The sequence below is a fragment of the Sceloporus occidentalis genome, unplaced genomic scaffold (assembly GCF_023333645.1).
Source record: "Sceloporus occidentalis isolate IW3139 unplaced genomic scaffold, rSceOcc1.0.p SCAF_9, whole genome shotgun sequence".
Taxonomy (NCBI): Eukaryota; Metazoa; Chordata; class Lepidosauria; order Squamata; family Phrynosomatidae; genus Sceloporus; species Sceloporus occidentalis.
In genome coordinates, this window is record NW_028316989.1 from 40,204,012 (window position 1) to 40,231,387 (window position 27,376).

The following is a 27,376-nucleotide window of genomic DNA, read 5'->3' on the forward strand; positions in this document are numbered from 1 at the left end:
GCTCCCATTTCACCCCAAACAGAGTCCTTTTCGGGCTATATATGCTCCTCTGAGGAGATAGACTTGAATCTAAAGCCCCTCAAAGGCGCTCCATTTGGAAGCCACTCAGCCAATCAGGAAGCGGCGCGCGGCCGTCGCGGCCGGATGACGTCAGCGGAAGCGCGCCGAAATAGTCCCTTCCTCCCCGTTTTAGGACCGCTAATGTCCCCTGAAGCCTTCGCAAGGTTCCTTGCTTCCCCGCTTCTCCTCGCCTGAGGCCTAGCCATGGAGCCGGAGCCGGAGGCGTCGCAGCCGGACAGCCTGGAGGGCTGGGTGGCCGTCAAGGCGGAGGCCTTCTCGGAGCCGGAGCCGGCGCATAGGCTGCGGTTCTTAGTGGCCTGGAACCGGGTGGAGGGCAAGTTCGCCGTCACCTGCCACAACCGGACCCTGCAGGAGGAGCAGCAGCAGCAGCAGCAGGAGGAGGAGGAGGAGGAGGCCTCGAGCTGGGCGGGCTTCTACTCCCCCGGGGCCCTGCAGGGCGCCCACCGGCAGCTCTCGGCCTTGGACCCGCAGCTGGCCTCCGCCTTCCCCGCCCTGCCCTCGGCCCTCGCTGACGACGGAGGAGGAGGAGGCGCCTGGGGCCTGTGGTCCCTGCTCTTCCCGGCGCCCGAAGTCTCCGAGGCGGAGCTGGAGGCGCTGTGCCGCCGCCTGGAGCGCTACCTGGGCTGGGCCTTGGAGCTCTGCGGGAGGAAGGTGCTGCTGGAGCTGCTCTTCGCCCAGGACCTCCAGGAAGAGGAGCGGTACTTCGAGAACCTCCAGGAGTTCCGCAGGAAAGCCCTCAAGGGACGCCTGGCGGAAGCCAAGGAGGCCCTCAGGAGGGTATGAGGCTCCTTTGGAGGGACTGCAACGCCCAGAATCCCCCATACACACACAGCAGGGGGAGACCAGACCTGTCCTCCTTTCCCAGGACATGCATTTCAACCATCTGCCCAGGAGGAGCGCCAAAATGTCCTCTGTTCTGAACATAACCAGGATTGCATCCTCACTGCACAAATAATCCGGTTTGACACCATTTTGGGCCAGAAAACACGCTTCAGGGATGATCCAGTTTGAGAATGCTTTAACTCCCCCCCCCCCACTGGCTCAGTGTTAGGGATTCTGGGAATTGTAGTTTGTTGTGGCGCCAGAGCTCTCTGAGAGAGAAGGCTCAGTGCCTCACAGAACTACAGCTCCCAGCATTCCCTAACATTGAGCATTGAAGTGGCCTCAGACTGGATTATTTCTATAGTGTGGACTGGCCCTTTAAATGCCATGTCTCAGTGCTATGGAATTCTGGGATTTGTGGTTTGTTGTGGCACCGGAGCAAAGCCTTCGGTGTCAGAGAGCTCTGATTGCCACAACAAATCCTAGCATTCCCTAGCATTGAGCCACGGCAGTTAAAGTGGTGAGAAACAGGATTCTCTCTGCTGTGCAGATGCATCCTAAGAAGCGTTAATCTATAGTATAATATAATGTGTGTATATAATATTTATTTGTGCCCTGCTCTTCAGCCAAAAGGCTATCAGAGCAGCTCACACATTGTTAATTAGACATTTCATTTTGCAATGTCCTACATTTTCTTGAATGCCCTGCATTGTGCAGTGCCCTGTCCTCTTTGCTGGTCATCCTGGGCTGGAGGAGTCTCTGAGAATGTCAGACTAGCAAAAGTAACAGAACTGTGGACCTTCAGAGGTTGTTTGAGTGCACCTCCCAACAGTCTTGGGTCCAAATGATGGGGCACTGCATATCCCATGATTCCTCATTAGCTCAGCTGGGAATCACGGAGTTGGAAGGGTCTCCAAGGGCCATCCAGCCCAAGCCCATTCTGCCATGCAGAAATACAATATCAAAGCACTCCTGACAGATGGCCATCCAGCCTCTGTTTAAAACCTCCAAAGAAGGAGATTGCTCCAAACTCTGAGGAGGCAACGTATTTCACTGTTGGACAGCTCTTATTGTTGGGATTCCCCCCCCCCCCCATTATAGAGTGTAGTTTGAATCCAATGCTCCAGGTCCTATTCTCTGGAGCAGCAGAAAACAGCCATGGTCCAGCCTCAGTATAGCCTAGGCCTAATGGAAGTTGCAGTCCAGTAACATCTGGAGACACATTCCCTGCCTGTCCTAAGAGTACCTACTCACCAAACAAATGTTCCCCTTGAGACTGTTTTTCTGCACAGTGTGGGCATAAAGTGTTGTTTCTACATCAACAGCAAGTCACTTGGCCCCAATCAAATCTCAATCTCCTTTTGGTTTGGTTTTGTATTTGGGTGTGTTCTTGAGGCGCCAGTTTGCTTGGTAAGGTGAGGAAGACGACCTGCCCTCTCGACCCTTGCCCATCATGGCTGGCCGTTCAGGGGGGGGATGCATTGATGAGATTCCTCACGGATATCATCAATGCGTCCTTCAGGGAAGGACATGTTCCATCTTGTCTAAAGGAAGCGGCTGTTAGGCCACTTCTGAAAAAACCTTCCCTGGACCCCCTGGATATGAGAAACTATAGGCCTGTGTCACTGCTGCCATTTTTGAGCAAGGTGGTTGAGAGGGCGGTTGCTCTTCAGCTCCAAGCTGTCTTGGATGAAGCTGATTATCTAGACCCATTTCAAACCGGCTTTAGGACAGGCTTTGGGGTTGAGACTGCCATGGTTGCCTTGACCGACGATCTGTGTCTGAGCATCGACAGGGGTAGTGTGACCCTGTTGGTGCTCCTAGACCTCTCAGCGGCTTTCGATACTATAGATCACGGCATCCTGTTGGACCGGCTGAGGGGGTTAGGTATCGGGGGCACTGCTTTGCAGTGGTTCCGGTCCTTCCTCTCGGGTCGGTCCCAGAGGGTGCTGCTTGGGGACTGTAGCTCCAGTAAGAGGAACCTCATTTGTGGGGTTCCTCAGGGGGCTATTCTGTCCCCGATGTTATTCAACATCTATATGAAGCCGCTGGGTGAGATAATACAGAGTTATGGTGCTGGGTGTTATCAGTACGCTGATGACACCCAAATCTATTTCTCCATGTCTCGTTTGTCGGCCTCGAATTCCAATGGCATCTCTTCTCTCAATGAATGTCTTCAGGCGGTAATGGGCTGGATGAGGAAAAACAGATTGAAACTGAATCCAGATAAGACGGAGGTGCTCACGGTAGCGGCCCCGAAACCAAGAATTGGGTTGCAACCTCCAGTCCTGGATGGGGTCACACTCTCCTCCAGTGACTGTGTTTGCAGTCTGGGGGTGCTCCTTGACTCGTCGCTCCTGATGACAAATCAGGTTAATGCGACGGTCAGGAGCGCCTGCTATCAGCTTTGGCTGATACGCCAGCTGCGCCCTTTTCTGGAAGTAAGGGACCTTGAAACTGTAGTGCATGCACTGGTAACCTCACGCCTAGACTTCTGTAATGCCCTCTACTTGGGGCTACCCTTGTGCTTGGTTCGGAAGCTTCAGCTGGTACAAAATATGGCAGCCAGGCTTATTTCTGGTACATCTAGGAGGGACCACATTACTCCGGTTTTGAGGTCCCTCCACTGGCTGCCTATCAGCTTCCGGGCCCAGTACAAGGTGTTGGTTATCACCTTTAAAGCCCTAAATGGCTTGGGTCCAAGCTATCTCAGGGACCGCCTCCTCCCATACAATCTTCCCCGCGCTCTCCGCTCCTCTGGGAGGAACTTACTACAGCCTTTAAAATCTTGGCTTGCGGCGACCTCCCAGAGGGCGTTCTCTGCTGTCGCCCCCAAACTCTGGAACGACCTGCCGGATGAGATCCGTCAGTTGACATCATTAGACAGCTTTAAAAAAGCGGTCAAGACGGATCTCTTCCGGCAGGCCTTTCCAGATTAACCATCCCAGCCCGGGCTCCCTGATCCCCTCTTTCCTCTCGTGGCCCCATCTTTAGTGATGGTTGAGGATCTCCAGAGGGACACCAGGGTTTTTAGTTTGTTTTAATTATGCTTTATGTTTTGATATTGTGTTTTTAATCTGTCATATTTTTTAATACTTTCATAAGGAGGGGAGGGATTATAATGTTTTTAATTTTATATTTTACTCTGTGATATTTACTGTTGTCAACCGCCCGGATTGGTTCGCCACAGGGCGGTATACAAATAAATATATTATTATTATTATTATTATTATTATTATTATTATTTTCTCTTTTCCTCTAAGCAAAAGGGTTATTATTATTATGCTTTGTTTATATAGCACTGTAGATTTGCACAGCGCTGTACATACAAACAATAAAATAGATAAGAGTAAATCTGCCCATGGCATACAATCTAAGAAATAATAGCATAATTCATATAAATAATACATAGCAATACTGGAAAGAGTTCGGTAAAACAGGCAACAAATTAAAAATGTCAAATAGCAAGTAATAGTCACACAATGCCTGGGAACGCTTCTCTGAACAGGATGGTTCAGTTTATTATTTTGATTGTTTGTTTCTTTTATACCCCACCTTTCTCCCACCATGAAATTCAAGATGGGTTACAATAATTTTAATTTAATTTAATTTTATAATTAAATTAATAATTAAATTAATTTAATAATGTAATTATCTGGCTCCCTGCCTCTGATCATCAGAAGTATGAGGAAAGGGGTGAATTTGCAACAAAAAGTTGCAGGGTGGAACTGTAGGATTTATATTTCAGGATCCTTTTGAGGAGACTCCCTCTCATATCCTCTCCACTTCTCAGTTTGTTTACAACTCATTTGTAAAGTGTCTAACTAACGCTATGGTTAATGTCAGGTCTTTATTGCTTTTGCAGATTCTACATCAGCACAAAGATACTGACAAGTTGGTAGACTTAATGGAACTCTATAAGGAGGAGGACGAAGCTTATTTGGAACTGGTGACTGTAGCAACTGAATTCTACCAGTATTTACTGCAGCCATTTAGAGATATGCGTGAACTTGCAACTTTATACAGACTAGAGATCCTGGTAAGTCTCTGTCCAGTGCTTCAAAAAAATTTCTCATGTCAGATACTGTAGCCTGAGGCTTAACTGATAGAGCTAGAATTATACTACAGAGCAGTCCTGCAATGTAAACTGTCTTCAGTCCTTTATTTATTTTCAGTTCACACAGGGCTAAAGACTCCTAGACTTTTCAGGACATCTAAAGTAACAAAGGACAAAAGCCCATACCTTCTGCTCTTAGAGTCTCAGGCTAGAAACCAGTATGCATTTATTTAGCACAGAGGTGACTACTGTACAGGGAGTACAGGTCAATATTCCTTCCAGCCATTGCCATGGACCATGCATACCCTGGCACAGCAAGCCCAGATCACTTATCTGTCTGATATCTAGGGTGTGTTCATCCATAGACAGGTTTGAGAAGAAGGTCAGAAGCAACAGCTGCTGAGACAAACGAAAGGAAGAAGCTACTTTCAGAAAGAAAGTGATACCTGGAAACAGGACCATCTTGTCTTTGTGGAATTGGAGGAATGGCAGGTCCACCCTCAAATCAGCTAGCTTGCTGATCCTCCTGGCAGAGGTGATGGCCACAAGGAACACAGTCTATGTGTGGAACCACAAATCACATGAGGCAAGAGATTCAAAACGACATCTCATTAACTGGGAGAGTGAGCAAGCTGGCCCAGGCAAAAACAATGGGAGTTTGAGAAGGAAAGAAAATCTTTTTCTCAAAATGATGACCGGAATTGATGTCTCATAGGCCTGTTACAGACAGCCAAAATAAAGCTGCTTCGAGTCACAGTGGAGGTATGGTGTTTCAATGATGCATTCGTCCTAAGAGTCCAGAAGCCACACCAAAGCCATGCTCCAGTCCTTAGGGCTGGAGCGTGGCTTTGGTGCAACTTCTGGACTCTTAGGACGAATGCATCATTGAAACACCATACCTCCACTGTGACTCGAAGCAGCTTTATTTTGGCTGTCTGTAACAGGCCATAGAATCATAGAGTTGGAAGAGACCACAAGGACCATGTATTCTAGCCCAACCCCCTGCCATGCAGGAATACACAATCAAAGCCTTCCTGTCACCAAATTGAGAAAGACTGCATAGAAGAATTGAGGTATTTCAGGGATAGTGGGGTTTGTGTGGGTGAGATGGGGGATTTTCTGTGTGATTTTCAGACAAAAATTATTGGAACATTATGCTAAATATTTTGCAAATGGGGCTTTTGGGGACTGGTGAGTGGCTTCAGGGGCTACAAAAGTAAGGTCCAGAGGCCACATGCAGCCAGCACTATGTCCATCCCAATTTAGTTGCTAGATGATGGCTTTAAAACTAAAGGGTTTTCCTAATAATGCACATGTACGGACTGTAAAGAAGGAGATTTATTTACAAGAATAGGAAATGAAAAACATTTAGAAATATATACATCAGACAGAAATAAGAAAGTTGGCTAGCCTAGTTCCAAATACATTCTGAAAGCATGGGCCTCAAGACACAATAACAAGGCCTAAGTCACAATAAAGACGAGGCACAAATTGTGAGGACACGGCCTTAGTTGCAGTTCAAAAAAAGACTGAAGCTAAATAAAATAAAAAATTCTGTTCAAGAACTAATGCCCATGAACACATTGGCTTTACTAACTGAAATATACATGTGCTTGAGTAGCGTTTTGGGGCCTTGTCACACTACACAGTTACACCTAAACCGTGACGGCTTCATCTTATGGAATCTTGGTGTTTCTAGATTGGTGAGGCACTAGAGCTGTCTGGGAATTCTAGATACCCCTACCTAAATTGCACATGTGGCCTAAATACCCTAAAGGCATCTTGGAAGTTAAGCAGGATCAGCCCTGGTTAGTACTTGGATAGGAGACCACCAACAAATACTGTAGGCTATATTTCAGAGGAACAAACTGGCAAAACCACCACTTAAGTATTTCTTGCCTAAGAAAGCTCTAGGAAATTAATGGTGTCTCATAGGTGACAGATAGCTTAAAGGAAACACACAGTCCAAAAAAGTAGCTTGCCTGTACCTTTGATAGGGCAAGGCGCAGTGAATAGCTACAATATCCCAGACATCCATCCCCCATTGAAGCACCACTGACATATCCTCTCTTACAGTGTTGACGAAGATGGTGAACTTCTTGCTGTAGTCAGAATGCCTGTTTTTACTTGGCTCTTAACTGGGTTGTCTTTGCAGAAATCCCTGCAAGCCAACAGACTGGGCCCCAAAAGAGTAGAATCCTTGCGAAAGGAAGCAGAGGAATGGACGAATCAGGCTGAAGAAGCTGTGTGCTCCATCCAAGACATCACAGTCAGTTACTTCAAGGAAACTGTGATGGCACTAGCAGGTGAGCAGTGGCAGGCAGAGAAGGCCTTCTCTTTTGACAAATTGAGGCAGCTGCTCAAGGGACTGATTTTAAGGAATGCTTGTGGAGGGAGGGAGACAGCTCTGACTTAGAAGACTTGATCTTTTTTCTTGTGTACAAGTTCTGTTTCAGTTTAGAGAATCATATTGGACTGTATCCCTTGTTATCAAGGTTTGTGCTGATTTGACTCTTTTGTGGCCAGTGTAGTGGAAGATTTGAACTGGGACTGTTAGGTTCAGGTTCTTAAATCCCCCTGAGTCATGAAAATCACAAGTACTTTCATTTTCTATCTGCCTGACATTCCAGTATCATGTTCTCAAAAGATGTTGACAAGCTTGAATGTATTCAGAGGAAGGTGGCCAGGATGGTAAAAGGTCTGGAAACTGAGTCTGAAGGGTGCTACAAGAAGTGCTATTCAACATCTTTATGCTGTTGGAATAGAGGACATGCTTATCAAATTTGCAGCTGACACAAAATTAGGAGGGATAGCAGCCCAGCGAACAGGATCAGAATTCAAAATGACCTTAACAGGTTAGAAAGCTGGGCCAAAACTAATGGAAATGAATTTCAACAGGTAGAAATGTAGGGTACTACACTTGGGCAGTTAAAGGGAAATGCACAGATATAGGATGGGTGACACCTGGCTTAAAGGCAGTACATGCAAAAATGATCTAGAAGTCTTAGTGGACTACAGGCTGAATATGAGCCAGCAATGTGATGCAGCAGCTAAGAAAGCCAATATAATTCTAGGCTTCATAAGTAGTAGTACAGTGTCTAGATCTGCGTTGGTCAGTCTCATCTAGATTACTGTGTTCAGTCCTGGGCACCATAATTCAAAAAGGACATTGACAAGTTGGAACATGTCCACAAGAGCGTGACTAAAATGATGAAAGGGTTGGAAACCATGCTGTTTGAGAGCTGCTTAGAGAGCTGCATATGTTTTGCTTGGAGAAGAGAAGGTTAAGAGATAACATGATAGCCTTGTTTAAATATTTATAAGGATCAGTATGTAGAAAGATCTTGTAGCACTTTTGAGACTAACTGAAAGAAGTAAGTTGGCAGCCTGAGCTTTCATAGACTTCAGTCTACTTCCTCAGATGATCATGCTGCCAACTTCCTTCAGTTAGTCTCAAAGGTGCTACAAGATCTCTCTACATACTGATTCTACAGACTAACGTGGCTATATTTTTGAATTCTATTTGTAAGGGTGTCATATTGAGGATGGAGCAAGCTTGTTTTCTGCTGCTCCAGAGACTAGGACCCAAATCAATAGATTCAAGCTACATGAAAAGAGATTCCACCTCAACATTGGGTAGATCTTCCTAACAATAAGAGCTGTTTGACAATGGAACATGCTGCCTTGGAGAGTGGTGGAGTCTCCTCCTTTGGAGGTTTTTAAACACAGGCTGGATGGCCATCTGTCGGGAGTGCTTTGATTGTGTATTCCTGCATGGCAGGGGGTTAGACTGGATGGCCCATGTGGTCTCTTCTAACTCTACATACTTATCCAGGCTAGTATGGCTATTCCAAACTCTAGTTTTAGTACATTTGGGTGTTTAAAAACCTCTAAAGGAGGAAACTCCACCACTCTCCAAGGCAGCATGTTCCATTGTCAAATAGCTCTTACTGTCAGGAAGATCTACCCAATGTTAAGGTGGAATCTCTTTTCATGTAGCTTGAATCTATTGATTTGGGTCCTAGTCTCTGGAGCAGCAGAAAACAAGCTGCTTTTGTCACTGTTGCTGTGGAGGAGGCTGAGATCCATCATGGAATTTCATATTTCTTTCCCATTTTGTTTGTTTGTTTGTTACTTGTTCATCTGACAGCAATGCAGAAGCAAATGGAGCAAGATCAGAAGCGATTTGGCCAAGCTGCCTGGGCATCAGTTTCTCCAAGATTAGAAAACCTGAAGTACCTGCTAGCAAAAGAGACCCTTCAACACATGAGAGCCAAAGAGCTGTGCCTGAAGCACAAAAGAACCAACACCCAGAAGCAAGTAAGGAATTGGCTCCTGCAGCTTTCTATGTCCTTTTTTATTAGGCTCTTGTAGATAGGATTTTTGCTCCATCCTTGCGGGGCTTCGGTGGAGGCTCTGCCCCTGGAGGGTGGCTCCGCCCCTGGAGGGTGGAAGCTCCACCCCCAACATGCAGCCCCGCCCCCCGGAGGGTGGAAGCTCCACCCCTCGGCTTCCCCCCCCCCCCCGACTTGTCTGAGGTACAGCAACCTGGCCCCCGGCTCCAAAAGGTTGCCTACCCCTGCTGTAGCATAATTCCACATGTGAAACTCTTATGCTATGCTTGACAGTACAGGATATCAGCCAAAGGGTCCAAGGCACAATTTTGCACACCCAGAGCTTGTGGCCATAATAATGCTTCCTACCTTATTGGATAACCCACAGATGGAGACCCTGGAAGACCAAGAAAATGACATAGATCGAGTTGAAGAGCTGGAAATAGAATACTACGAAACCCAGCTGGAGCTGTACGAGGTACAGTTTGAGATCTTGAAGAATGAAGAGCTGCTGCTTGTTGCTCAGTTGGAAACATTAAGAAGGCGAATGAAAGGTAGGGAGGCAAAGAATGACTTGAGCCAGGGATGGCTGGCCCATTTCTTTATTCCAGTGATGGGGATCCTTTTTTCCCTGTGCAGGGTAATCAATCAGGCACTGCATGCTAGAAATAAGCTGGGCTGAAGCCAGCAGTGGGAAGGATTGCCCCCTTTCCCTACTTTCTTTCATGCCTATCTTACTCCCTCATTTCCAACTATCTGCCACACACATACCTCTGTGTCTGCCACTCAGGCTGCCAGGGAAAGGATAGATTGCACTTCCCAGGAATCTGAATTGCTCAGTTGCACAAATAGGCCAAATTCAGCTCATTCAGAAATTGTCTGAAATTTGATCAAAAGTTTCATGTTTCCACCCCTGCTGCATTTTGATGGAGCCCTTCGCTTCTGATTTAGATCAGGATAGATCTATAGAACTTCCAGATAAAGGAGGAACATATCACTAAAAAAACAGCTGTTTAGGAGCAAAAGTAGGATAAGGCCAAACATAATTTTTGTGTCATGTTTATGTGGGCTTCCCAGATACATCTCTGTGGCTAACTGGGGGCTCTTTTTATCTTCATCAGTCTAGGGTCACTGAATAGATGCTTGATTTGCAAGCTGGCACTTGCCCATGTTTTCAAATTCTGTAGTGACTTGAACTCCTCTATGTGTTGGGCAGACACACTTGCACATACTAGCTGTGGGATCTTGCTATATCTTCCAGTTATGGATGAATTCCAGACATATCCAGGGCAGAGATGCAGCAGAATCATGAAATTTCTGTTCAGATTATCTGCATTTCATCGCCCCAACCCAGCTGTTGAATTTTTATTTTATTTTATTGCTTAAGGCATAAATATAAACAGGTTCTTTTAAATGCACCTTTATGATTCTTGCATGCATGCTGAAAATACATGGGGAATTAAATGACTGATCATTAAAATTACAGTGGGCCCTTGCTATCCACGGATTTGGTATCTGCAGATTTCAGCATCCGCTTATTAAAATGAAAAAAGATTTAATTTTTTTAATACCTGAGATTGAGGCATCCAGGCTGAGAAGCAGTCTTGGGGCAGTAAGGAAAGCTGGGACAGGAAGGCCCAGGCACTAGGACCACATTCTTTCTGCTTCTGCTGCTCAGAAGGGGCACCTGGTGTGCTCCCAGGAAGTAGGAAGAATGGAAGCTCTGGGGCTGTGGTTTGCCATGCTATGTTTCTGATTTGAACTTTGCTTTGTTTTGCAATGTTGCATGTTGCTTCTGACTGCCTTGTTAACTTCTTCCTAGGATAGGTTCAAATCAGACATGCAGCATTACAAACCAAAGCCCCATTTCCCCAATAGGTTCAAGTCAGACATTCACTATTGCAAAATAAAGCCCCAGAGGCAGAGACATGCTGCTTCTGGCTGCCTCCTTAATTCCTTTCTGGAATAGGTTCAGATCAACCAAGAGGGAGCGGGAGGCAAGCAGTAGCACCATGTCTCCATTCTTTCTGCCTTCCTGTCCCAGCCTCTCTAACTGCCCCCAGACTGCTTCCCAGCGTGGAAATAAATTTTAAATAATGACTTGAGCATCTGCTGTTTTGGGTATCGGTGAGGGGGAGTCATGGAACCAAACCTCCACAGATGCAGAGATCCCACGGTACTTTTATTTTCTTCTGCATAATTTTTGATCCATTGTAAATAAAACATTTCTGTTTTTCATTTTCTTTGAGTTTCTTGTATCATGTAATCTGATCTCCCCCCCCCCTCCCTTTTAAAAGTTCAGTTTCCTTTTAGGTGAATTCAGTTCCCTAACATTAAATGTAAAGATTTTTGTTTTGTTGCTATGTTTGTTATAATTTTGTATAACTGCAGTTGTGAAAAAAGGAAGGAAAACAGAAAACCAAAGGAATGGGGGAGGAAGAGCAGAAGAAAATTAAAAATACGATTACTGTACATATTAGAATGTTATTGTATATTCTCTTGTTTTTCTTTGCTGTTTCCTTTACCTAAGACTGAGTTAGATCTTAGTTGTTATATGTTAATCAAGTCTTAGTTATTTTAGCAATTCTTAGATTTCATCAGTTGTACTAGTATCCACTTATTTCCAGTGATAATCTCATATTGATTGACTCAGGATTCAAGTCACTTTAGTGACATGACTTGGGCTCGACAATAAATGATGCACTGACTTTTGACACACTGCAATAAACGATGCACTGACTCGACTGGAGACTTCTATATTTTTAGTGACTGACTTGTTGGCCTAACTTCATCCTGAAGCAGCAAACATCTTAGGAAATGAGTTTGAAAGGGGGGTTGAGGTCTACTCAGCAGTTGTGTCCATGCATGTTGGAGGAGCCTTCTAAAACCTTTGAAAAGCTTTGAAAGGATTCTTCCACTTCAAGTCTATTGCCTATCATGTTTGCTGTCCCCCTCTGGGGATTTTTTCACCTATCTTTGTGCATGTCTTTTTGATTTTCTAGTTATTGAACCCACACATTCTCACAACACACATTGCCTTCTTTTTTCTGTTAAAGTTAGTTCCCAGTCTTGAGACTCAACTTGGGACTTGAAAATAAAGACATGAGATTTGAAATAAAAGACTTGAGTTGCTTATTTTTTATAAACAGATTTAACTTAAAAGGAATTCCCCATCCACGTCTTTTATTCCCTCCCTCAAAATATTGGTTCTCTTTTTAAAAGTCTCAATCACAGCCCCCTACCTTACCAAAAAGTTTATTTTTTGTTTACTTTATCTATTTAAACTTTACTCCCTTCCTTAGAGATTCAAGATGAAGTAATTTATTATGACACGTGTGAAACTCCAGATGAGTTAGAAGCCACCGAGCAAGCCCTGGAAGAAACTCGCATGCCTTCCTCTGAAATGGCTCAGCTGAGACAGAAGACTCAGCAGCTGGAGACAAAACGTGGGATTATCTGCTCAAGGAGAGCCTATCTCAGGAACAAAAAGGTAAATAATAATAAAAAAGTCATTGAGCTGTTGATGTAGCCTTCCAAGCAAACATGGCAAATCTATGGAAAGGTGCATGAGGCACAAAGCTCAGGTTACCAAGAATTTCAATGGGTCTGTTCTGTTTGATTTTTAAAAAATATGTTTCTAGTCCTTATTGCAGTAAACATGGTATGGTTTCTTTTCTGCTAGGATCAATGTGAAGAGAGCCGGTGTCTCAGGCTCCACCAGGCAGAGGAGAGTGTTCGGCATTTCGAGCAACATCACAGTATCCAGATTGTGAGTACAAAGAAGGTGCAGGGCTAAGGGATGGGAAGCATTTTATATGAGACTATTTAGATTACGGTGCAACATGTTTAAACTTGAAAAATGTTCAGAAGCTGCAGCTAGTGCAAAGTGCAGCACTGGCTCCCAATTTGCTTCCAACCTTAATTTAAGGTGCTGGTGTTGACCTACAAAGCCCTAAATGATATGGGGCCAAGATGTCTGAAAGACTGCCTCCTTCCATATGATGAGCCTGCAAGAAATTTTAGATCTTCAAAGGAGGCCCTGTTGCATATGTCCAAATACTTCAAGACGTTAGGTTGGTGGGTAGCAGCACCTCGATTATGGAATTCCCTACCCAAGGAAGTTAGGCTGGCTCCATTTGTTTGGACCGACAGCCCAAACAGTACTGTTCTGCATGGCGCTCAGCATTTGAAATTATTGTTTTAAGTATTCCAAATCTAGATTCTAGGTTTTTAGACTGCTTTAGTATCTAAAGAGTATTTTAATGTGTTTTTAAAGGATTTTTTAATCTTTGTATTGTTTTAATTTGTTTTTATTTGTTCATTACTTTGGGAGCCCTTGAAGACTGGAAGGTGATACAGAAATCCTAAATAAATAAATAACCACAGTTCTGTGCAATCCCAAATGCAGAATTCAACTTCCAGAAGACTTTTTGCTTAAAGAAAAGTTTACAGCCCTTAAAATAGGAAAAATGCATTTGGAAATATGTGGGCAATTTGCTTGCCAAGATCTCAAAACAGGGTTGGTGATGGTGACTATGGTACAGTCCAAAACACACTGCAGAAATAATCCCATTTGAGACCACTTTAACAGCCCTGGCTCAGTGCTGGGGAATCCTGGGAATTGTAGTTTATTGTGGCACCAGAACTCTCTGACAGAGAAGGCTAAATGTCTCACAAAACTAAAGTTCCCAGAATTCTTTTGCATTAAACCAGGATATTTAGTGGTCTCAAAGTGGACTCTTGATTTCTAATAACTAAAGCACTATGATTTAACTTATTTAAATCATTACACACATCTCCTTTTAGTTTACTGTAGAATTCAAGGTAGAGTTAAAATGTTTCCCAGGCCACCTCCATTTTTATTTATTTATTTAGAGTATTTATTCCTCACTCTTCATACACAAAGGCTCTTAGAGAAACTTGTAAATTGTTAACTTGGCAGTCCCCTGCTCTTAGGACATACATGGAAAAGGGAATGGTAGTGGTGGTGGAGATTAAGTCTAACAGATACTCTGCACCTAGGATGATGGGAGTTGTGATGGAGGGAGAACCTTCCATCTGCTTCTAGGCCTAGGAATGGTGAAGCTGTTCCTTCCTCTTCTTCTCTATCTCTGAAGCCAGGGCAATGGCAGTTCGGATGGAGGGAGGGCTTTTTTCAGGGTTTGAACACACCAACCCTGGGCCTGTTAGGCACAGGCAGGTAGTTGTCTTCAGATAGTTGCCTGTTTAAGCTGGACCTGCCTTTAGCGTCACTTTGTATTTAAACAGTAGCCTCATTGCCACAGGTGTGAAGTAACTACTTGCAGGTATTTGAGCAGATTGGAAGAAGAGAGGCAAAGGCTCCCCTTCCTCATCTGCACCGGCAATAGACACTCATCTAACTGTTGCAGGAGAGAATAACACAGTTTCTCCCTCTTCTATAAAGCCTTGGCAGGCTAGTAATTTTATTTTTATTATTTTTGCAAGCTGGTAAATTTTATGGTCCCATTTACAAGGCTGACTTAATGCCCTGCAATATTTCCTGCTTTTCTCTTTCGTAAGCACAGACTATATATAGCTCTGTTAGTACTTGGCTCATTTTACAAACCCTATCGTGGGACATCAGGCAAGGAATTTTTTTCCCATATGCTGCACTAGCAGCTGCACTTTTCCCAGGATTTTTGAGCAGGGGTGAGAGAAGGGAGAAGTTTGCCTGCTTCAGGCAACCTATTTTTCCAGTCATAGAATCATAGACTTGGAACTAACCCCAGGGGTCATCTAGTGCCTGCTATACAGGAATACCCATCCAAGCTCTCTTTATATGCTGTCAAAGAAGGAAGAGTCCACCACCTTCTGTGGCAGTCTATTCAATTGTTGAACTGCTCTTATCATCAAGATGTTCTTTCTAATATTTACGTGGAAACCCTTGTAATTTGAATTCATTTGTTCATCTTGTAGTCTCTGAAATAACAAAAAACAAATTTGCTTCACCTTCTTCAAATACAGTGTAATTCAAAAAGAATGATGCAAAAACATGAAACTGTTCATATTCAGTTCTTCCTCATTCTTTTTGAATTACCCTGAATTTAAAGATGGCTATAACATCCCTCTCAACGTTTCTCTTCTCCAAGTTAAACATACTTACTCCCTAAGCCATTCCTCATAGGACTTGGTTTGTAGATGTCCTCTGGACACATTCCAGCTTGTCAATGTCCATCTTGAATTGTGGTGCCCAGAAATGGACACGGAATTCCAGGTGAGGTCTGGCCAAAGCAGATTAGAGTGCTTTACTTTCTTCAAAGCTGCTGCATCCAGGTCCTTCCTCCAACCCAACAAATTTCCCTTAAATACACCAGTATAACTACACTGTTATATTGCTCCACTGGTATTCTGGCTCAAAGCAACTAATATGTTTTCTGAAGTCAGCTGGTAAGTCCCCAAGTAAACCTGAATTATGTATGTTGTTGAAGGAAAAGTTGAAGGAAAAGGCAAGGAGGTTTGAAATACAACAAATAAATAAAATGAAGTTCAGAGCATGACCTCTGTGAAGACACATGATAAATCTGGACTTGAATTCCAGTCCCAATGCTTCATCTCCAGTCAAGCACACAGAGGAATCTAATTGTACTGGTGATGGTAGTAGTAAACCTACATGCACATATATTAACTTTTTCGGATGTTCTAATGCAGAAAAGAGACAAGAGGAAAGAAGATGAGAAAAAGAAAAAAGCCTGGATCAAACAGGAGCGACAGAAAACTCTGGAGAGACTAAAAACATTCAAAGAGGTGAGTATCACAATTTGAGTTGTTCTCAGCAGTTTTTACCCATGGAGAAAGAAAACTGTAAAGATGCTGGGCTTGGTTCATCACCCTACAGTGTCTAGTCATGGTAATTAATAAAGGTGGATACTTCAATTTTATGAACTGGTGGAATGAGTTAGCAAACAGTTTGGCATTTTTAAATTAGTGTCACCTTGACATAAGCTTGCCTGATGTAGGAGGCAGAATGCTAGGAAAAATCATCAGAATGGAGGCTATATTATGGGGAATAAACGGGGTGTATGCTTGATGCATTACATTTTTTCCAATTTCTGCTCTACAAGATTTCTGGGGAGCAGGAATGAGGATACTGTTACAGCTGTCCTACAGACTGGCTTTCCATGAGAAACTGGTTGCTTGCTATGTGAATAGAATATAAGACTTGGGTCCAATCCAGTAATTGTCTCTTTTTAATTTGTGAGGAGATATTGATTTGATCAGTTATCCAGAGTTTTCAGTGATGCACAATTGGTTGCTTGCTGATCTATTTCCCTTAACCTTCAGACCCTCTGGGTAGGAACATAAAGAAGAGGCCTGCCAAATCAGACCTAAGACATAGTATCCTGTTTTTCTTGTAGGAACAGCTCTCCCCTGCTATTAAACCCAGAGTCTGATTTTTATAGGCATTGTGCTCTGCAGTGAAGATTCTGTTTAGCTATTGGGAATGGAGCCTGCGACAAAATGTTAACTGTATATCTTCCTGCTCACTGTTTTTTGTGGTTGATGATGAGAAAGTTCTGTTGCAGAGTGGGGGACTTAAAAACATAGAAAGCCTTCTGGATCAGACCCAGGGGTCCATCTAAAACAGAATCCTGTTTTCCACAGCAGCCAAGAATATGCTTCTGGGAAGTTCACAAGCAGCCTCACAACTAGTAAAGTACCTCTGAATGTGAGGGGCCATGGTTTAAAGCCACTGATGGGCATTTACTCCCACACGGTTTTGTCTAATCTAATCTTAAAAACAAAGCAACAGCAGAAACAGGAAAGCTTAACAACAGAGTGCAGTGGGAAACATTTTTATTTATTTGTAGCTTTCATACCTCACTGTACAACTACAAGGAGCAGCTTACTTACAAGTTGTTTTTGTTGTTAAATACAGGATAATCATTGTCCTCAGGTTCTAAAAGGATATGACATAAAAGGAAAAGGGCACAGGGAGAGAAAAGGTAAAGAAAAGTACTCAGGACTCTTAATGTTCCTCAGCCTAGCAGAATGGCTGATGGGTAGCAGCTATGGAGGACAACTAGCATCTTATGAGGGCCTTGAGAACTAACAGAACTAATTTGTCATAATCTTCCATAGCTCAGAAGAGAAACGGGGATTGTTTCACCTCCTAGATGATGTTGGAGTGCAACTCCCTCACCTCTCAATGGCTGCCTATGGCTAATGGGAGTTGGAATCCAAGAACATCGGTGAGGGAAACATGACCTTTTCATCTCGAGAGTACAAAAGGCTTATGCCAATATAAATCTGGTATGGATTTGCAAATTACAAACTACCCATGTTGTCTACGTTTGCCTTCATAGATTAACTTTCCATTATCCCTCTGTAGTTGTTAATTGGTGTTGATGATCCTTATAGTTTCAGTCCCCTCATTTTAATAAAAATAAAAATAATGATTTATTTATAGCCCACCCAATCATAAGGAATCCGGGTAGGTTACAGCAATAAAAATACAGAGAATACAATAAAATAAAATAAAATTGATAAAAGAGAGCGACGTAAGTCACAAAATTCACACAGCTTGACCTGATGGAATTGGGCCTGTCTTTTTCACTCCCTCCCAGGTCTGATGATGCCAGTTGGCATGGAGGGAGGGCTCTTTTTCTTGAGGCAGGAATTTTGAAAGTTAATCTCTTTTTCCACTTTACAGAAATGTCCAGCTCAGTTTGTGCTGAAGACATCCCGTCCTCAGCCTTTAAACGCCAAACAGCCTCAGGTTGTGTCCCGTCGAACTCAAGCTGCACCCCCTCAACCTTTGTCGACAAGCAAAGTGCCCGCCGCTAAGCAGTCAAGGGCCTCTCGCCTGGCACGGGAAACCAAAGGTTCCAAAGCATTGTGTCAAAAGCCTTCAAAAGAGATTTCCATCCAGATTTTTGTACCATCCCATGGCCTGGAGCAACCCAAGAAGAGTGAGGCGGTATCATCACTGTTGCCACCTCCTCCACCCCCGCCTCCCCTCCCTCCTCCTCCTCCGCCTCTACCAAACATCCAGCCCATTTGCCTAAGGAAGCCACAAGAAGCACCACTGCCCCTCAAGTGTGAAGACTCATCTACAACAAGAGTCTCCACTAAGGAGGGAAACAGTGCAGTTAATAATTATACAGGTAAGCCACATATTGTTGTAAATACCTTGTGTTTTTATACTACCATTGTCATATATGGGACTGTACCCAAAAAAAACAATGGATTCTTTGTTTGGCCTATTCGTAGCTTCCCAGGTATTCTGTTTTGTATTTGGGGTCTTAATATCTGGTCTCATATTGAGGCGATACAGGATGTCCCAAATCCTGTACCTCTTAGTCTAGTGAGAATGAACACCAGACTAGCCCTCAGCATTTGGTATGTGCAGTACACTGCTGATAATATACCAAATACTGGGGATTTGTGTGTTTTTTACCTGCTCTTCGTCTTCTCCACTGGGATGCAGCAGTGTTCTTAGGGGGCTCAGTATGTTTAAGCTGGAGAAGATAAGTTTACTTTTTATCTTGAGATGGCTAGCCTGTTGACATGCAATTTGCATGAGCTTTAGTGTTCCCACAAGATTTTAAATTTCATGAGAGCCTGGAGAGTTCACGACTTGAAGAGACTTTATGTGGGCCTACCTCACATGTTCCTGGTCAGCTGTCTCATATTGTTGTGTGGAAAACCTGGCAACCCCAACTCTTTGCCAGTGGCAGGAATTACAGGTACTTTGAGCACCTTTAACTTTGGGAGTCAGTGCATGTTCAAGCAGTTTTGCATGTATGGTTAAATGTTGGATGTGCCCATTAGCCTGTGCATTTTGAGTGGCAAAGAAAAGACTGGCTTATTGTTACAGACTTTTTGCAAGCAAAGCAGTGGCCCTTGGTACGGGTCCTCTGTATCTCCAGTATCCTTGTAATATTGTTCGGCAGGACTAAGTGAGTAACTATGCAGAACAGTAGTCGGGGAATGGTTGCTCTCACTCTGCTGTCTTATGATGCCACTGCTGCCTTTAGTAGGTAGAATTCCCTTTGCTAGGTGCATTCCCTGTTTTGGCAAGGATGCATACATCCGTAGCCAATGCTTACAAAATGCTAGGATGTTCACTTTATATCTTAGCATGGCACAGCACTCTGGAACCTATATATTATCGCACTTGCCTCTTTTGTTGGCATGAAAGAGCTACTGAGATCTGTGCCCTCAGAACCAAAGCCTTGTGTAGTTCCAGTGGTTCAAACCAGCAGAATATTCCCTACTTCCATGAGCCAACTACAAGCACACAGCAAAGGAGAAGTTCCACTGGGAACTCCAGCCATCCATTTCTCTGTAGTGAATTAATAGAGTCATGGAGATGGAAAAAACCACAAGGCCATCTACTCCAGTCTTCTGCTGTGCAGGAATCCATAGAAAAAGCACACCTGAGAGAGGGCTATCCAACCTCTGCTTTAAGACTTCCAATATAGAAAAGTTCACTACATTCTGAGGTATTCCATTCCTCTGTCAAAGAGACCTTACCATCAGGAAGTTCTATTTAGATAGACTCCCTTTTCTTGTAATTTGAATCCTTTGGTTCATAGGCCAATCTCTGGAAAAGTAGAAAACAGTCTTCTCTTTTCCAACTTAAACATACTCAGTCACCTAAACCAGTCCTCATAGGAAGTTGTTTCCAGGCTTTTCACCGTTTTGATCACCTTGATCTGAATCTTTCCAGTTTAACAATATCTTTCTTGAACTGTGGTGCTCAGAACCAGACATAGTATCCCAGTCTGATCAAAGCAGAATAGAGTGGCTGTTACTTCGTTTGAACTGGTCGCTGAAATCCTGTTGATGCACCTTAGAATTGCATTACCTTTTTTTCCTGCTGCTTCACAGTTGCATTCTCTTTCATGTGGTTGACATCCTTGCTGCATAGTCACTTGATATCTACAGTGCAAAAGTGGGCAGTTGCCCTTTAAAACTCCTTTCTACCCTCATTTTGGTGCTGTGAGGATTAAGCAGTGATAATTTATTTCTGTCTTATTTTTTTAAAAAGACTTACTACCACAAATCCAAAAGTAACGGGTCTTTTGGCATATCTCACGTTATTCCTGACACATGTGAATTGTACTCAGGATGAGGAAGGTGCAGGCGGTGTTCTAAATTTGTAGGTGGCACATATGGTGGCTTTTGAACAAATGTGTTCTTGAAGCCATATACTTGTTTTTTTTGTGTGTAAATTCTTAGTACTAAGTTAAAAACAGATCATCAGTTTGTTGTCTCTTTCAGTTTTGAGATGGGGTGCTTTTTTCATTTAACCTGAAAAATCTGGGAGTAGATGAATGTTAATCTTGGTAGTTAGCTGTCAGGAAGGGGAGAACATAGATGGGAGTCTGTAGAAAGGCAACAGAGGCCTGATACAGATGGGCAAAAAGTGCCATCATGGAGCCGAAAGGAGGGCTTGGGAGAGTGGAGTGACCGCACGTTCCCGAGCCCTACTGCACCATAATGGCACTCTCCCATCTACACAGAGGGCTGCCCTGATGATGTATGCTCGGCACAGTGTCCAGATGGTGCCATGTGGACATCATCAGTGCACGCGAGGGCGCCAATGTCGCCATACACACTCCCTAAAAAGCCCTTTTAGGGCTCCCGGAGGCTGTGGCATTTGGTTGCTGTGGCCTCCGTGCGGGGCAGAAAGGGGTGGTGTAGCCGAACAGCACTAGGTATTTCTGGCTGAAACAGTTTCTCTAGATTTGCCTCAGTCCTTTCACTTGTTCTGTTTCCTCTCTGGAACCTTGTGCCTGAGAATGACCATTTTATTTGCTCCTCTCCCTACCACAGGATCCATGGATGAAGTTTTGGCTTCACTAAAGCGTGGCGAAATCCGTCTCCGTAAAGTGGAACCACCCTGTCAGGCGGCTTCTTCTGGTGCCTCCCTCAATGACAGCATCCTTGCTGCTATAAGACAAGGCGTGAAGCTGAGGAAAGTCAATCAGGAGCCCAAGGTGGACCTGGAGAAAAGTTCCAGCAATGAACTGGAGCGAAGCATAAAGGCGGCCATCCAGAGAATTAAGAAAGTGTCAGCTGACTCAGAAGATGATGAAAATAATGATCATAACAGTGGTGAATGGAATAGTTGACACAGTGGTCTACAGACTGTGCTCTGAACCTTCTCAGAAGCCTATCAGGAGTTCCACAGTGAGAAGAAAAGTAATGACTAGGAAGCTCGGTACATTCAAGGCGATAGCCCTGAGGCCCTCCTGGTTAGTGTCTTTCATTGACAGAGTGACTCAGAATGCTTTGCAGTGCACTGGAGTTCTGAGGAAGATGTGGAAAGGGGTCCTCTGGATGTAGGGATGCTAAAAACTACTGAATTTGAAGAGATTCAGGTCAGCCTGTTTACTGACTTGCCTTTATTGTATTTTGCACATTTTAAAAGAAAGGGGTTAGTCTTCTTTTAGGAAATGGAAAGCTGTATTCTGGTGATTCTATGTCACCAACAGTTCAAAACTGTTAAATGTGTCTTCCTGGTTCTTTTCCAAAGTCAATTATTTTGCCATTATACTCAGTGAAGCACTAATGAAATAGCACTGTGTGCGTTTGTCAAAAGACATCCACTTATGACAGTCCAAGACAATGAATTCCCCCTCAAAGATGGACAGCTACATAGGAATTCAGCAGGTTTACCTCAGTGTGACACATTTTAAAAAATGTTTAAGTACTAAGCACTGACAGGAGTTCTTCAACAGAAAGTTGTCTTTTGGATTTTATTACACAGTAACATACACTAAAGGCACCAGATCCCATCTGACCTTAGAAACTAAGTAGGGTCAACCCTGGTAAGTACTTGAATAGGACACCACCAATGAATACCAGGTGCTGTAGGCTACATTTCAGAGGGAGGAACTGGCAAAACCACCTCTGAGTATTCCTTGCCTAAGAAAACCCTATGAAATTCATGTAAGGAGATAACGCCATCACCCTCAAAAAGCATGGCCATAACTGCCATTGTGGGAAATGTAGTCCAACACCTCTAGAGAATACTAAATGGGCTAAGCTAATCCATACTTTGAAGATTGCTGCTGTTTTCATGAATACTTCACTGACTATCAGGAAAAAAATACCTTGTTTAAATTGAAATGATTTCTTTCAATAACACTGTATACATTGAAAAAGATCTGACGTTTGTGTCACTACTGTTGGATCGGAAATGAATTTGGAGCTATTTTTTGCAGTCTTTAGTAGAATCCATGTTGCTAAATGGTGTTAATTTTTAAGCACACGTGTTTGCTTTTGATAAAGCCATAATCAGTTGGCTATGAGGGAATTGTGTTCAGATGCTAGCTAAAAATTAAGGCTGCTATTAAATATTGCAGTTATGGATTTGTAATTGCTCTGTATTCAGCAAGACTTTGGTACTGTATACCAAATGCATAAATGCCATCCCAGCCCACCTTAACAGTCAGCCGCTGAATTAGGCAAAGGTTGTCTGTTTGGTTTCCAAGTGAGATGCAAAGAAGATGACCTTTCCACCTTTCTGCTGCAAGTAAGGCTGTGACAATCACAAGCAGGGCCCCTGTCACAAGTCCTTGTCACAACCTCACTTGCTGGAAAGAGGGGTGTGGAAATATCATCCTTGCACCTTGATCAGAAACAGAGCAGGCCTCCTTTACCCACTTTGGCACCTCCAGGGGTGCAATGTTGGGCCAGGAGACATAACAAAGTAACCACAAACATGACAAAACTGATCTGGGATGCTAGCATAATTTCCTTTCAGATGCTGTATTCATTACTTCACATCATCAGACTTATACTCAGAAGCGTAAAATCTTTACCATACCAATTGTGCCAAAAGATAGTCACGTCCATTTAAAAAAAAAAAAAACTCCCTGAAATATACTTTTCTTAGTGTTCCAAACTTTGTCCACATCTAGTCTTTCTTTGACCAGTTCTGCTTTTTCCATCTGCCCACAATTTCCATTTTAGTGGTTATCAGAAGGCTTAATGAAAATTCTGTTTATTTTAATCAGCAGTATTTTAATCTGTAGTACATTATTGAAAAGATTAAAGTGTGAGTTACATCCCATGATATTTCACCAAAATATCTGCGAACACAACACCAACTGAATCATGCCTTCTACATTTGGCCCAGAAAGTTGTGCCAAAAATAACAAAATGAATTTCAACAGAGAGAAAAGTTGGATTTTACACTTGGGAAGTAAAAAATGAAATGCACAGATATAGGGTGGGTGACACCTGGCTTGGTGGTAGTACATTTGAAAGGAATCGTGGACTCTTAGTGGACCACAGGCTGAAAATGAGTCAGCAATGTGATGCAGCAGCTAAGAAAGCCAATGCAATTCTACGCTGCACCAACAGGAGCATAATGTCTAGATTGAGGGAAGTAATAGTGCCACTCTATTCTGTTTTGGTCACATCTGACCTGGAATACTGTGTCCAGTTCTGAGCGTCACAGTTCAAAAAAGGATGTGGACAGGCTTCAGCATGTCCAGAGGAAGGTGACCAAAATAGTGAAGGGTCTGGAAATCATGCCCTGTGAGGAGCAGCTTAAGGAGCTGAGTATGGTTAACCGGGAAAAGAGATTAAGGGGTGACATGATAGCCATGTTTAAATATTTGAAGGTATGCCATATTGAGGGTAGAGCAAACTTTTCTGCAGCTCCAGAAACTAGGACACAAAGTAAATTTACAGCACTTTATAAATAAAGGTTAATAATAATAATAATGGATTCAAATTACAAGAAAAGAGATTCTACATAAACATTAGGAATGCTTTCTTGACAGTAAAGGTGATGCATTGATTAAATGCCAGTACTGCAGCCATTCCCGGGTGTGAATTCAATCCAAGGCAGGGCTCCAGGGTCCACTCAGCCTTGCATCCTTCTTTAGGTTGCTAAAATGAGTACCCAGCTTGTTGGAAGCAATTGTCTTACACATTGTAAACCACGTAAGGAGTGCAAGTTCACTTATAATCCATATAGAAATGTACTTGTTATTGCTATTGCTAAGAGCTGTTAGACAGTGGAACATACTCCCGCAGAGTATGGTGGAGTCTTCTCTTTTCAAGGTTTTTAAGCAGAGGCTGGATGGCCATGTCAGGGGTGCTTTGATTGTGTATTCCTGCAAGGCAGAATGGGGTAGGACTGGATGGTTCTTGTGGTCTCTTTCAACTTTCTGATTCTATGGCTTCCATCAATTTTCATGGGGTTTTCAGTGCCTGATGCTAAATCAGTTGATGTTGGACTCTACTCCCCATCATCCTGACAATTGGTTATAGTGTCTGAGGTTGATAGCTGATAAGAGTCGAGCAAAAGTGGGGAGGCAGGCAGTTTTCTATTCTTGTTTGTAATGGGCTTAAATGGGTTCTTAATTAATTTCCTTTGTGATCAACTAACTAATACTAGAAATTTGTCTTCGGGGGGAAAATATCCTTCTGGCTCTCCCCAAAAATAGATGCAAATATTTTTTCCCATTCAAGACTAATGCTGCACAATTCTAGTTTCCAAACTTAACAAATATCAAAATATCTAGAAATGCACTTTCGTTTTTAAAAAGCCAAATACAAACAGACACTTATAACTTTGTGCTGTCTTACATTCTCCACAATAAAGTGAAGATACTGTACTGGGAAAAACCTTGATCTCTGATTTATTCTTCTATTTGCCTGTGGCTTTTTTAAATGTCCTGTGCCACGTTCAGATATCTTCCCATGTCACTTATTTTACAGATTATGCTGTACCTCTTCAGTCCTCAACTCAGAAGTAAGCTGCACTCAGACAACTGGTTTTTAGTTATTTCCTTTTTGTATAGTAAAAGCAGATAGTTTCAGATAGAAAGTGGATGTGTTACTTCTTTTTACAGAAACTTTGGTACCAGAGGTTATACTGTTTTGAATTGGTTGTAAGTTGCTTTGGATCCTATACAAGGAGAAAGGCAGGTTATAAATAAAACAAACAAGCAAACAAACAAATGTTTTCATTTAAACCTTCACATGTATTGCTTCCAATCACATCTACTTTTATTTTATTTAGAAGTGCTTCAGAGGGGAAAAAGAAACAGGGACCTACCACTGCTTTCTCGAAAAACAGCAAGAGCTGAAACAAAAATAATTCTGAAGGGATACAATATGAGACTCAACAAAAGGGACATTTAGGTTTCTGGATCTGTCACCTTAAAATGTGCTCTTTTTTGTTCTTTCCCCACCCACTCTTTATCGCAAACAGTGGCACCCTGGGTGTATCACACAATGATGCATTGCTACAAGGAAAAGGGTCATATTGTTTCACAGAAACCCATAACAGCGAAATGAGCTGGGAATGCACAGAACAAATCATCACTAGCAAACACCAACTGCTGGGACCCCGTTAATAATAGATGAGATAACAGACAGAGCAAAAACGTAAAAAGGGAATTGAATTTAAGTGGCGGACAAAAAGGTAATACTTTGTTGCTTACCCTTAGAAAAAGCACTGGATTCCAGCGTTCAGTCCCAGCACAAGTGATTAACACTGGAACACTGAGCCAGGACAAGTGATTAAACAGAAAGTTAACATCATAATACAATAGAGAAATGGTCATAAGATACATATATTGCGGTTAAACAGATCAGTATGGTTTAAAGACACACAAGGACAAACATTAACATGGCATGCTTGGATTGCAACTGTTTTAATTGTTTCATAAATCCCTACCTTATTTTTTAAATTCCTTCCTCCAACTTGGCAATTTCTTGAAGACATTCAAACTCTGTTGCATATATAAATCTTCCCTGCTTGGAAAAATTAGGTCTTTTTCTTCTTTTCTTCTTTTTTGAGAACTCAATTATACTTCTGAGAGCAATAGGTGAGATAACTGACAGAGCAAAGCATATACAGAAAGGGGATTTAATTTAAGTGGTGGGCAAAAAAAAGGTAACGTTTCTATATTCTGCAAAATGTAATGCGTCCATACTCCTTTATTTTTCTGCCATGGATACCTTTGCATTTGTGAACAAATACAGTATATGCTTCTAAGAGCTTGCCTTGAACTGAGATCTTCTCTCGGCTGGATCATTGTGGCTGGCATCCCATTGGTTACTTCTAGCTAGAGCAAACCCATTAAATCAAATGTCAACAGGTAAATGTAGTTTATTCAATTACTCTAGTTGGGAATAACAGTAGGATTCAGGCATGAGTTACTTCAATGTGGCAGTGACACCACTGGCTATAATTGTGCACCGTAAATGGATCCACAAAAGTTATAGTTGTCTCTAGCGCTGAGCAGGGGATTGGACTGAATGACCTCTAGGATCTCTTCCAATCTAACATTTATGTGTCACTCTGAACACATACAATCTATGTGGACAATAACAGGCACATCACCATGGAGAAAGGCATGCAAGAGGTGAGAGTAATTCTTATTAACTGCAACACTCAAAATGTGCCCACACTTTAGGCCCGTTTGAAGCATTTTAGCAGCCATGACTCCACTCTATGGAAGCTTAGGATTTGCAGTTTGGTGGGAGACAACATGGTGTAGTGGTTTCAGTGTTGGATTAGAACACCTCAGCTTCAAAGGAAGGCAAAAGCAAACTCCTGAACAAATTTTGCCAAGAAAATCCTGCCTTAGGGTCAATCCTGATGGAGAGGTGGGAAATAAATAAATAAATATTATTTGACTTGAAAGCATACAACAACAATGGATGTAGACCAACTTTCAAGTGAGTGTAGTAGATCTCTGTCCCCTCTGTCCTAGGTGCCTCACCAAACTATAAATCCCAGCATTCCACAGTAATGAACCATGCCAGTTAAAGTGCTGTCTAATGGCTCCAAATTGTGCACGGTGGGTGCAAACAGAAACCAAGATCGCCCAAGCCAACAAGTTGGCTGTAAGTGAGTGAGCATCTCAGCTCCAGGGAAGAAGAAAGAGATGGTGAGTCTGACAGGTGGAGAATTAACTGTTCCTATTGTTCATTGCAAGGTGACAGCTGGAGCTTATTCCAATCAATATTGTTCAGGCTTGAGTCACTCCGCAGCAACCTCCTCCTCCTCCTTCCTGACCCGTCTCTAGCAACCAAAGGGCCCAAGAGCTGTAGAGGTGGCGACAAGAATTGCGTGCCCTTC

At 43.0% G+C, this 27,376-nt stretch overlaps 1 protein-coding gene across 2 annotated transcripts; it reads left to right on the forward strand.

Annotated features, from left to right (window-relative positions):
• The first annotated feature begins 218 nt into the window (after positions 1-218).
• Positions 219-26,162, forward strand: WHAMM (WASP homolog associated with actin, golgi membranes and microtubules). Of its 2 annotated transcripts, XR_016282373.1 has the most exons (11): positions 219-858; positions 4,769-4,942; positions 7,116-7,266; positions 9,111-9,280; positions 9,683-9,848; positions 12,597-12,784; positions 12,977-13,063; positions 15,964-16,059; positions 17,966-18,419; positions 21,097-21,644; positions 25,307-26,162. XR_016282373.1 is itself a non-coding variant. In XM_089539017.1 (10 exons), the coding sequence occupies exons 1-10, from the start codon at positions 265-267 to the stop codon at positions 21,393-21,395; spliced, it is 2,379 nt and encodes a 792-aa protein (XP_089395143.1). In that variant the 5' UTR covers positions 219-264; the 3' UTR covers positions 21,396-22,502. The 2 variants fall into 2 exon arrangements, 1 of the variants encoding a protein (XP_089395143.1); XM_089539017.1 differs by lacking the exon at positions 25,307-26,162 and having other exon boundaries at positions 21,097-22,502.
• The last annotated feature ends 1,214 nt before the right edge of the window (positions 26,163-27,376 follow it).

Coding starts and splice junctions, on each gene's coding strand:
- WHAMM (XM_089539017.1), top strand. CDS start 265: ATGGAGCCGGAGCCGGAGGCGTCGCAGCCGGACAGCCTGGAGGGCTGG. Junction 7,267..9,110: donor AACTGTGATGGCACTAGCAG/GTGAGCAGTGGC, acceptor TTCATCTGACAG/CAATGCAGAAGCAAATGGAG. Junction 12,785..12,976: donor CCTATCTCAGGAACAAAAAG/GTAAATAATAAT, acceptor CTTTTCTGCTAG/GATCAATGTGAAGAGAGCCG.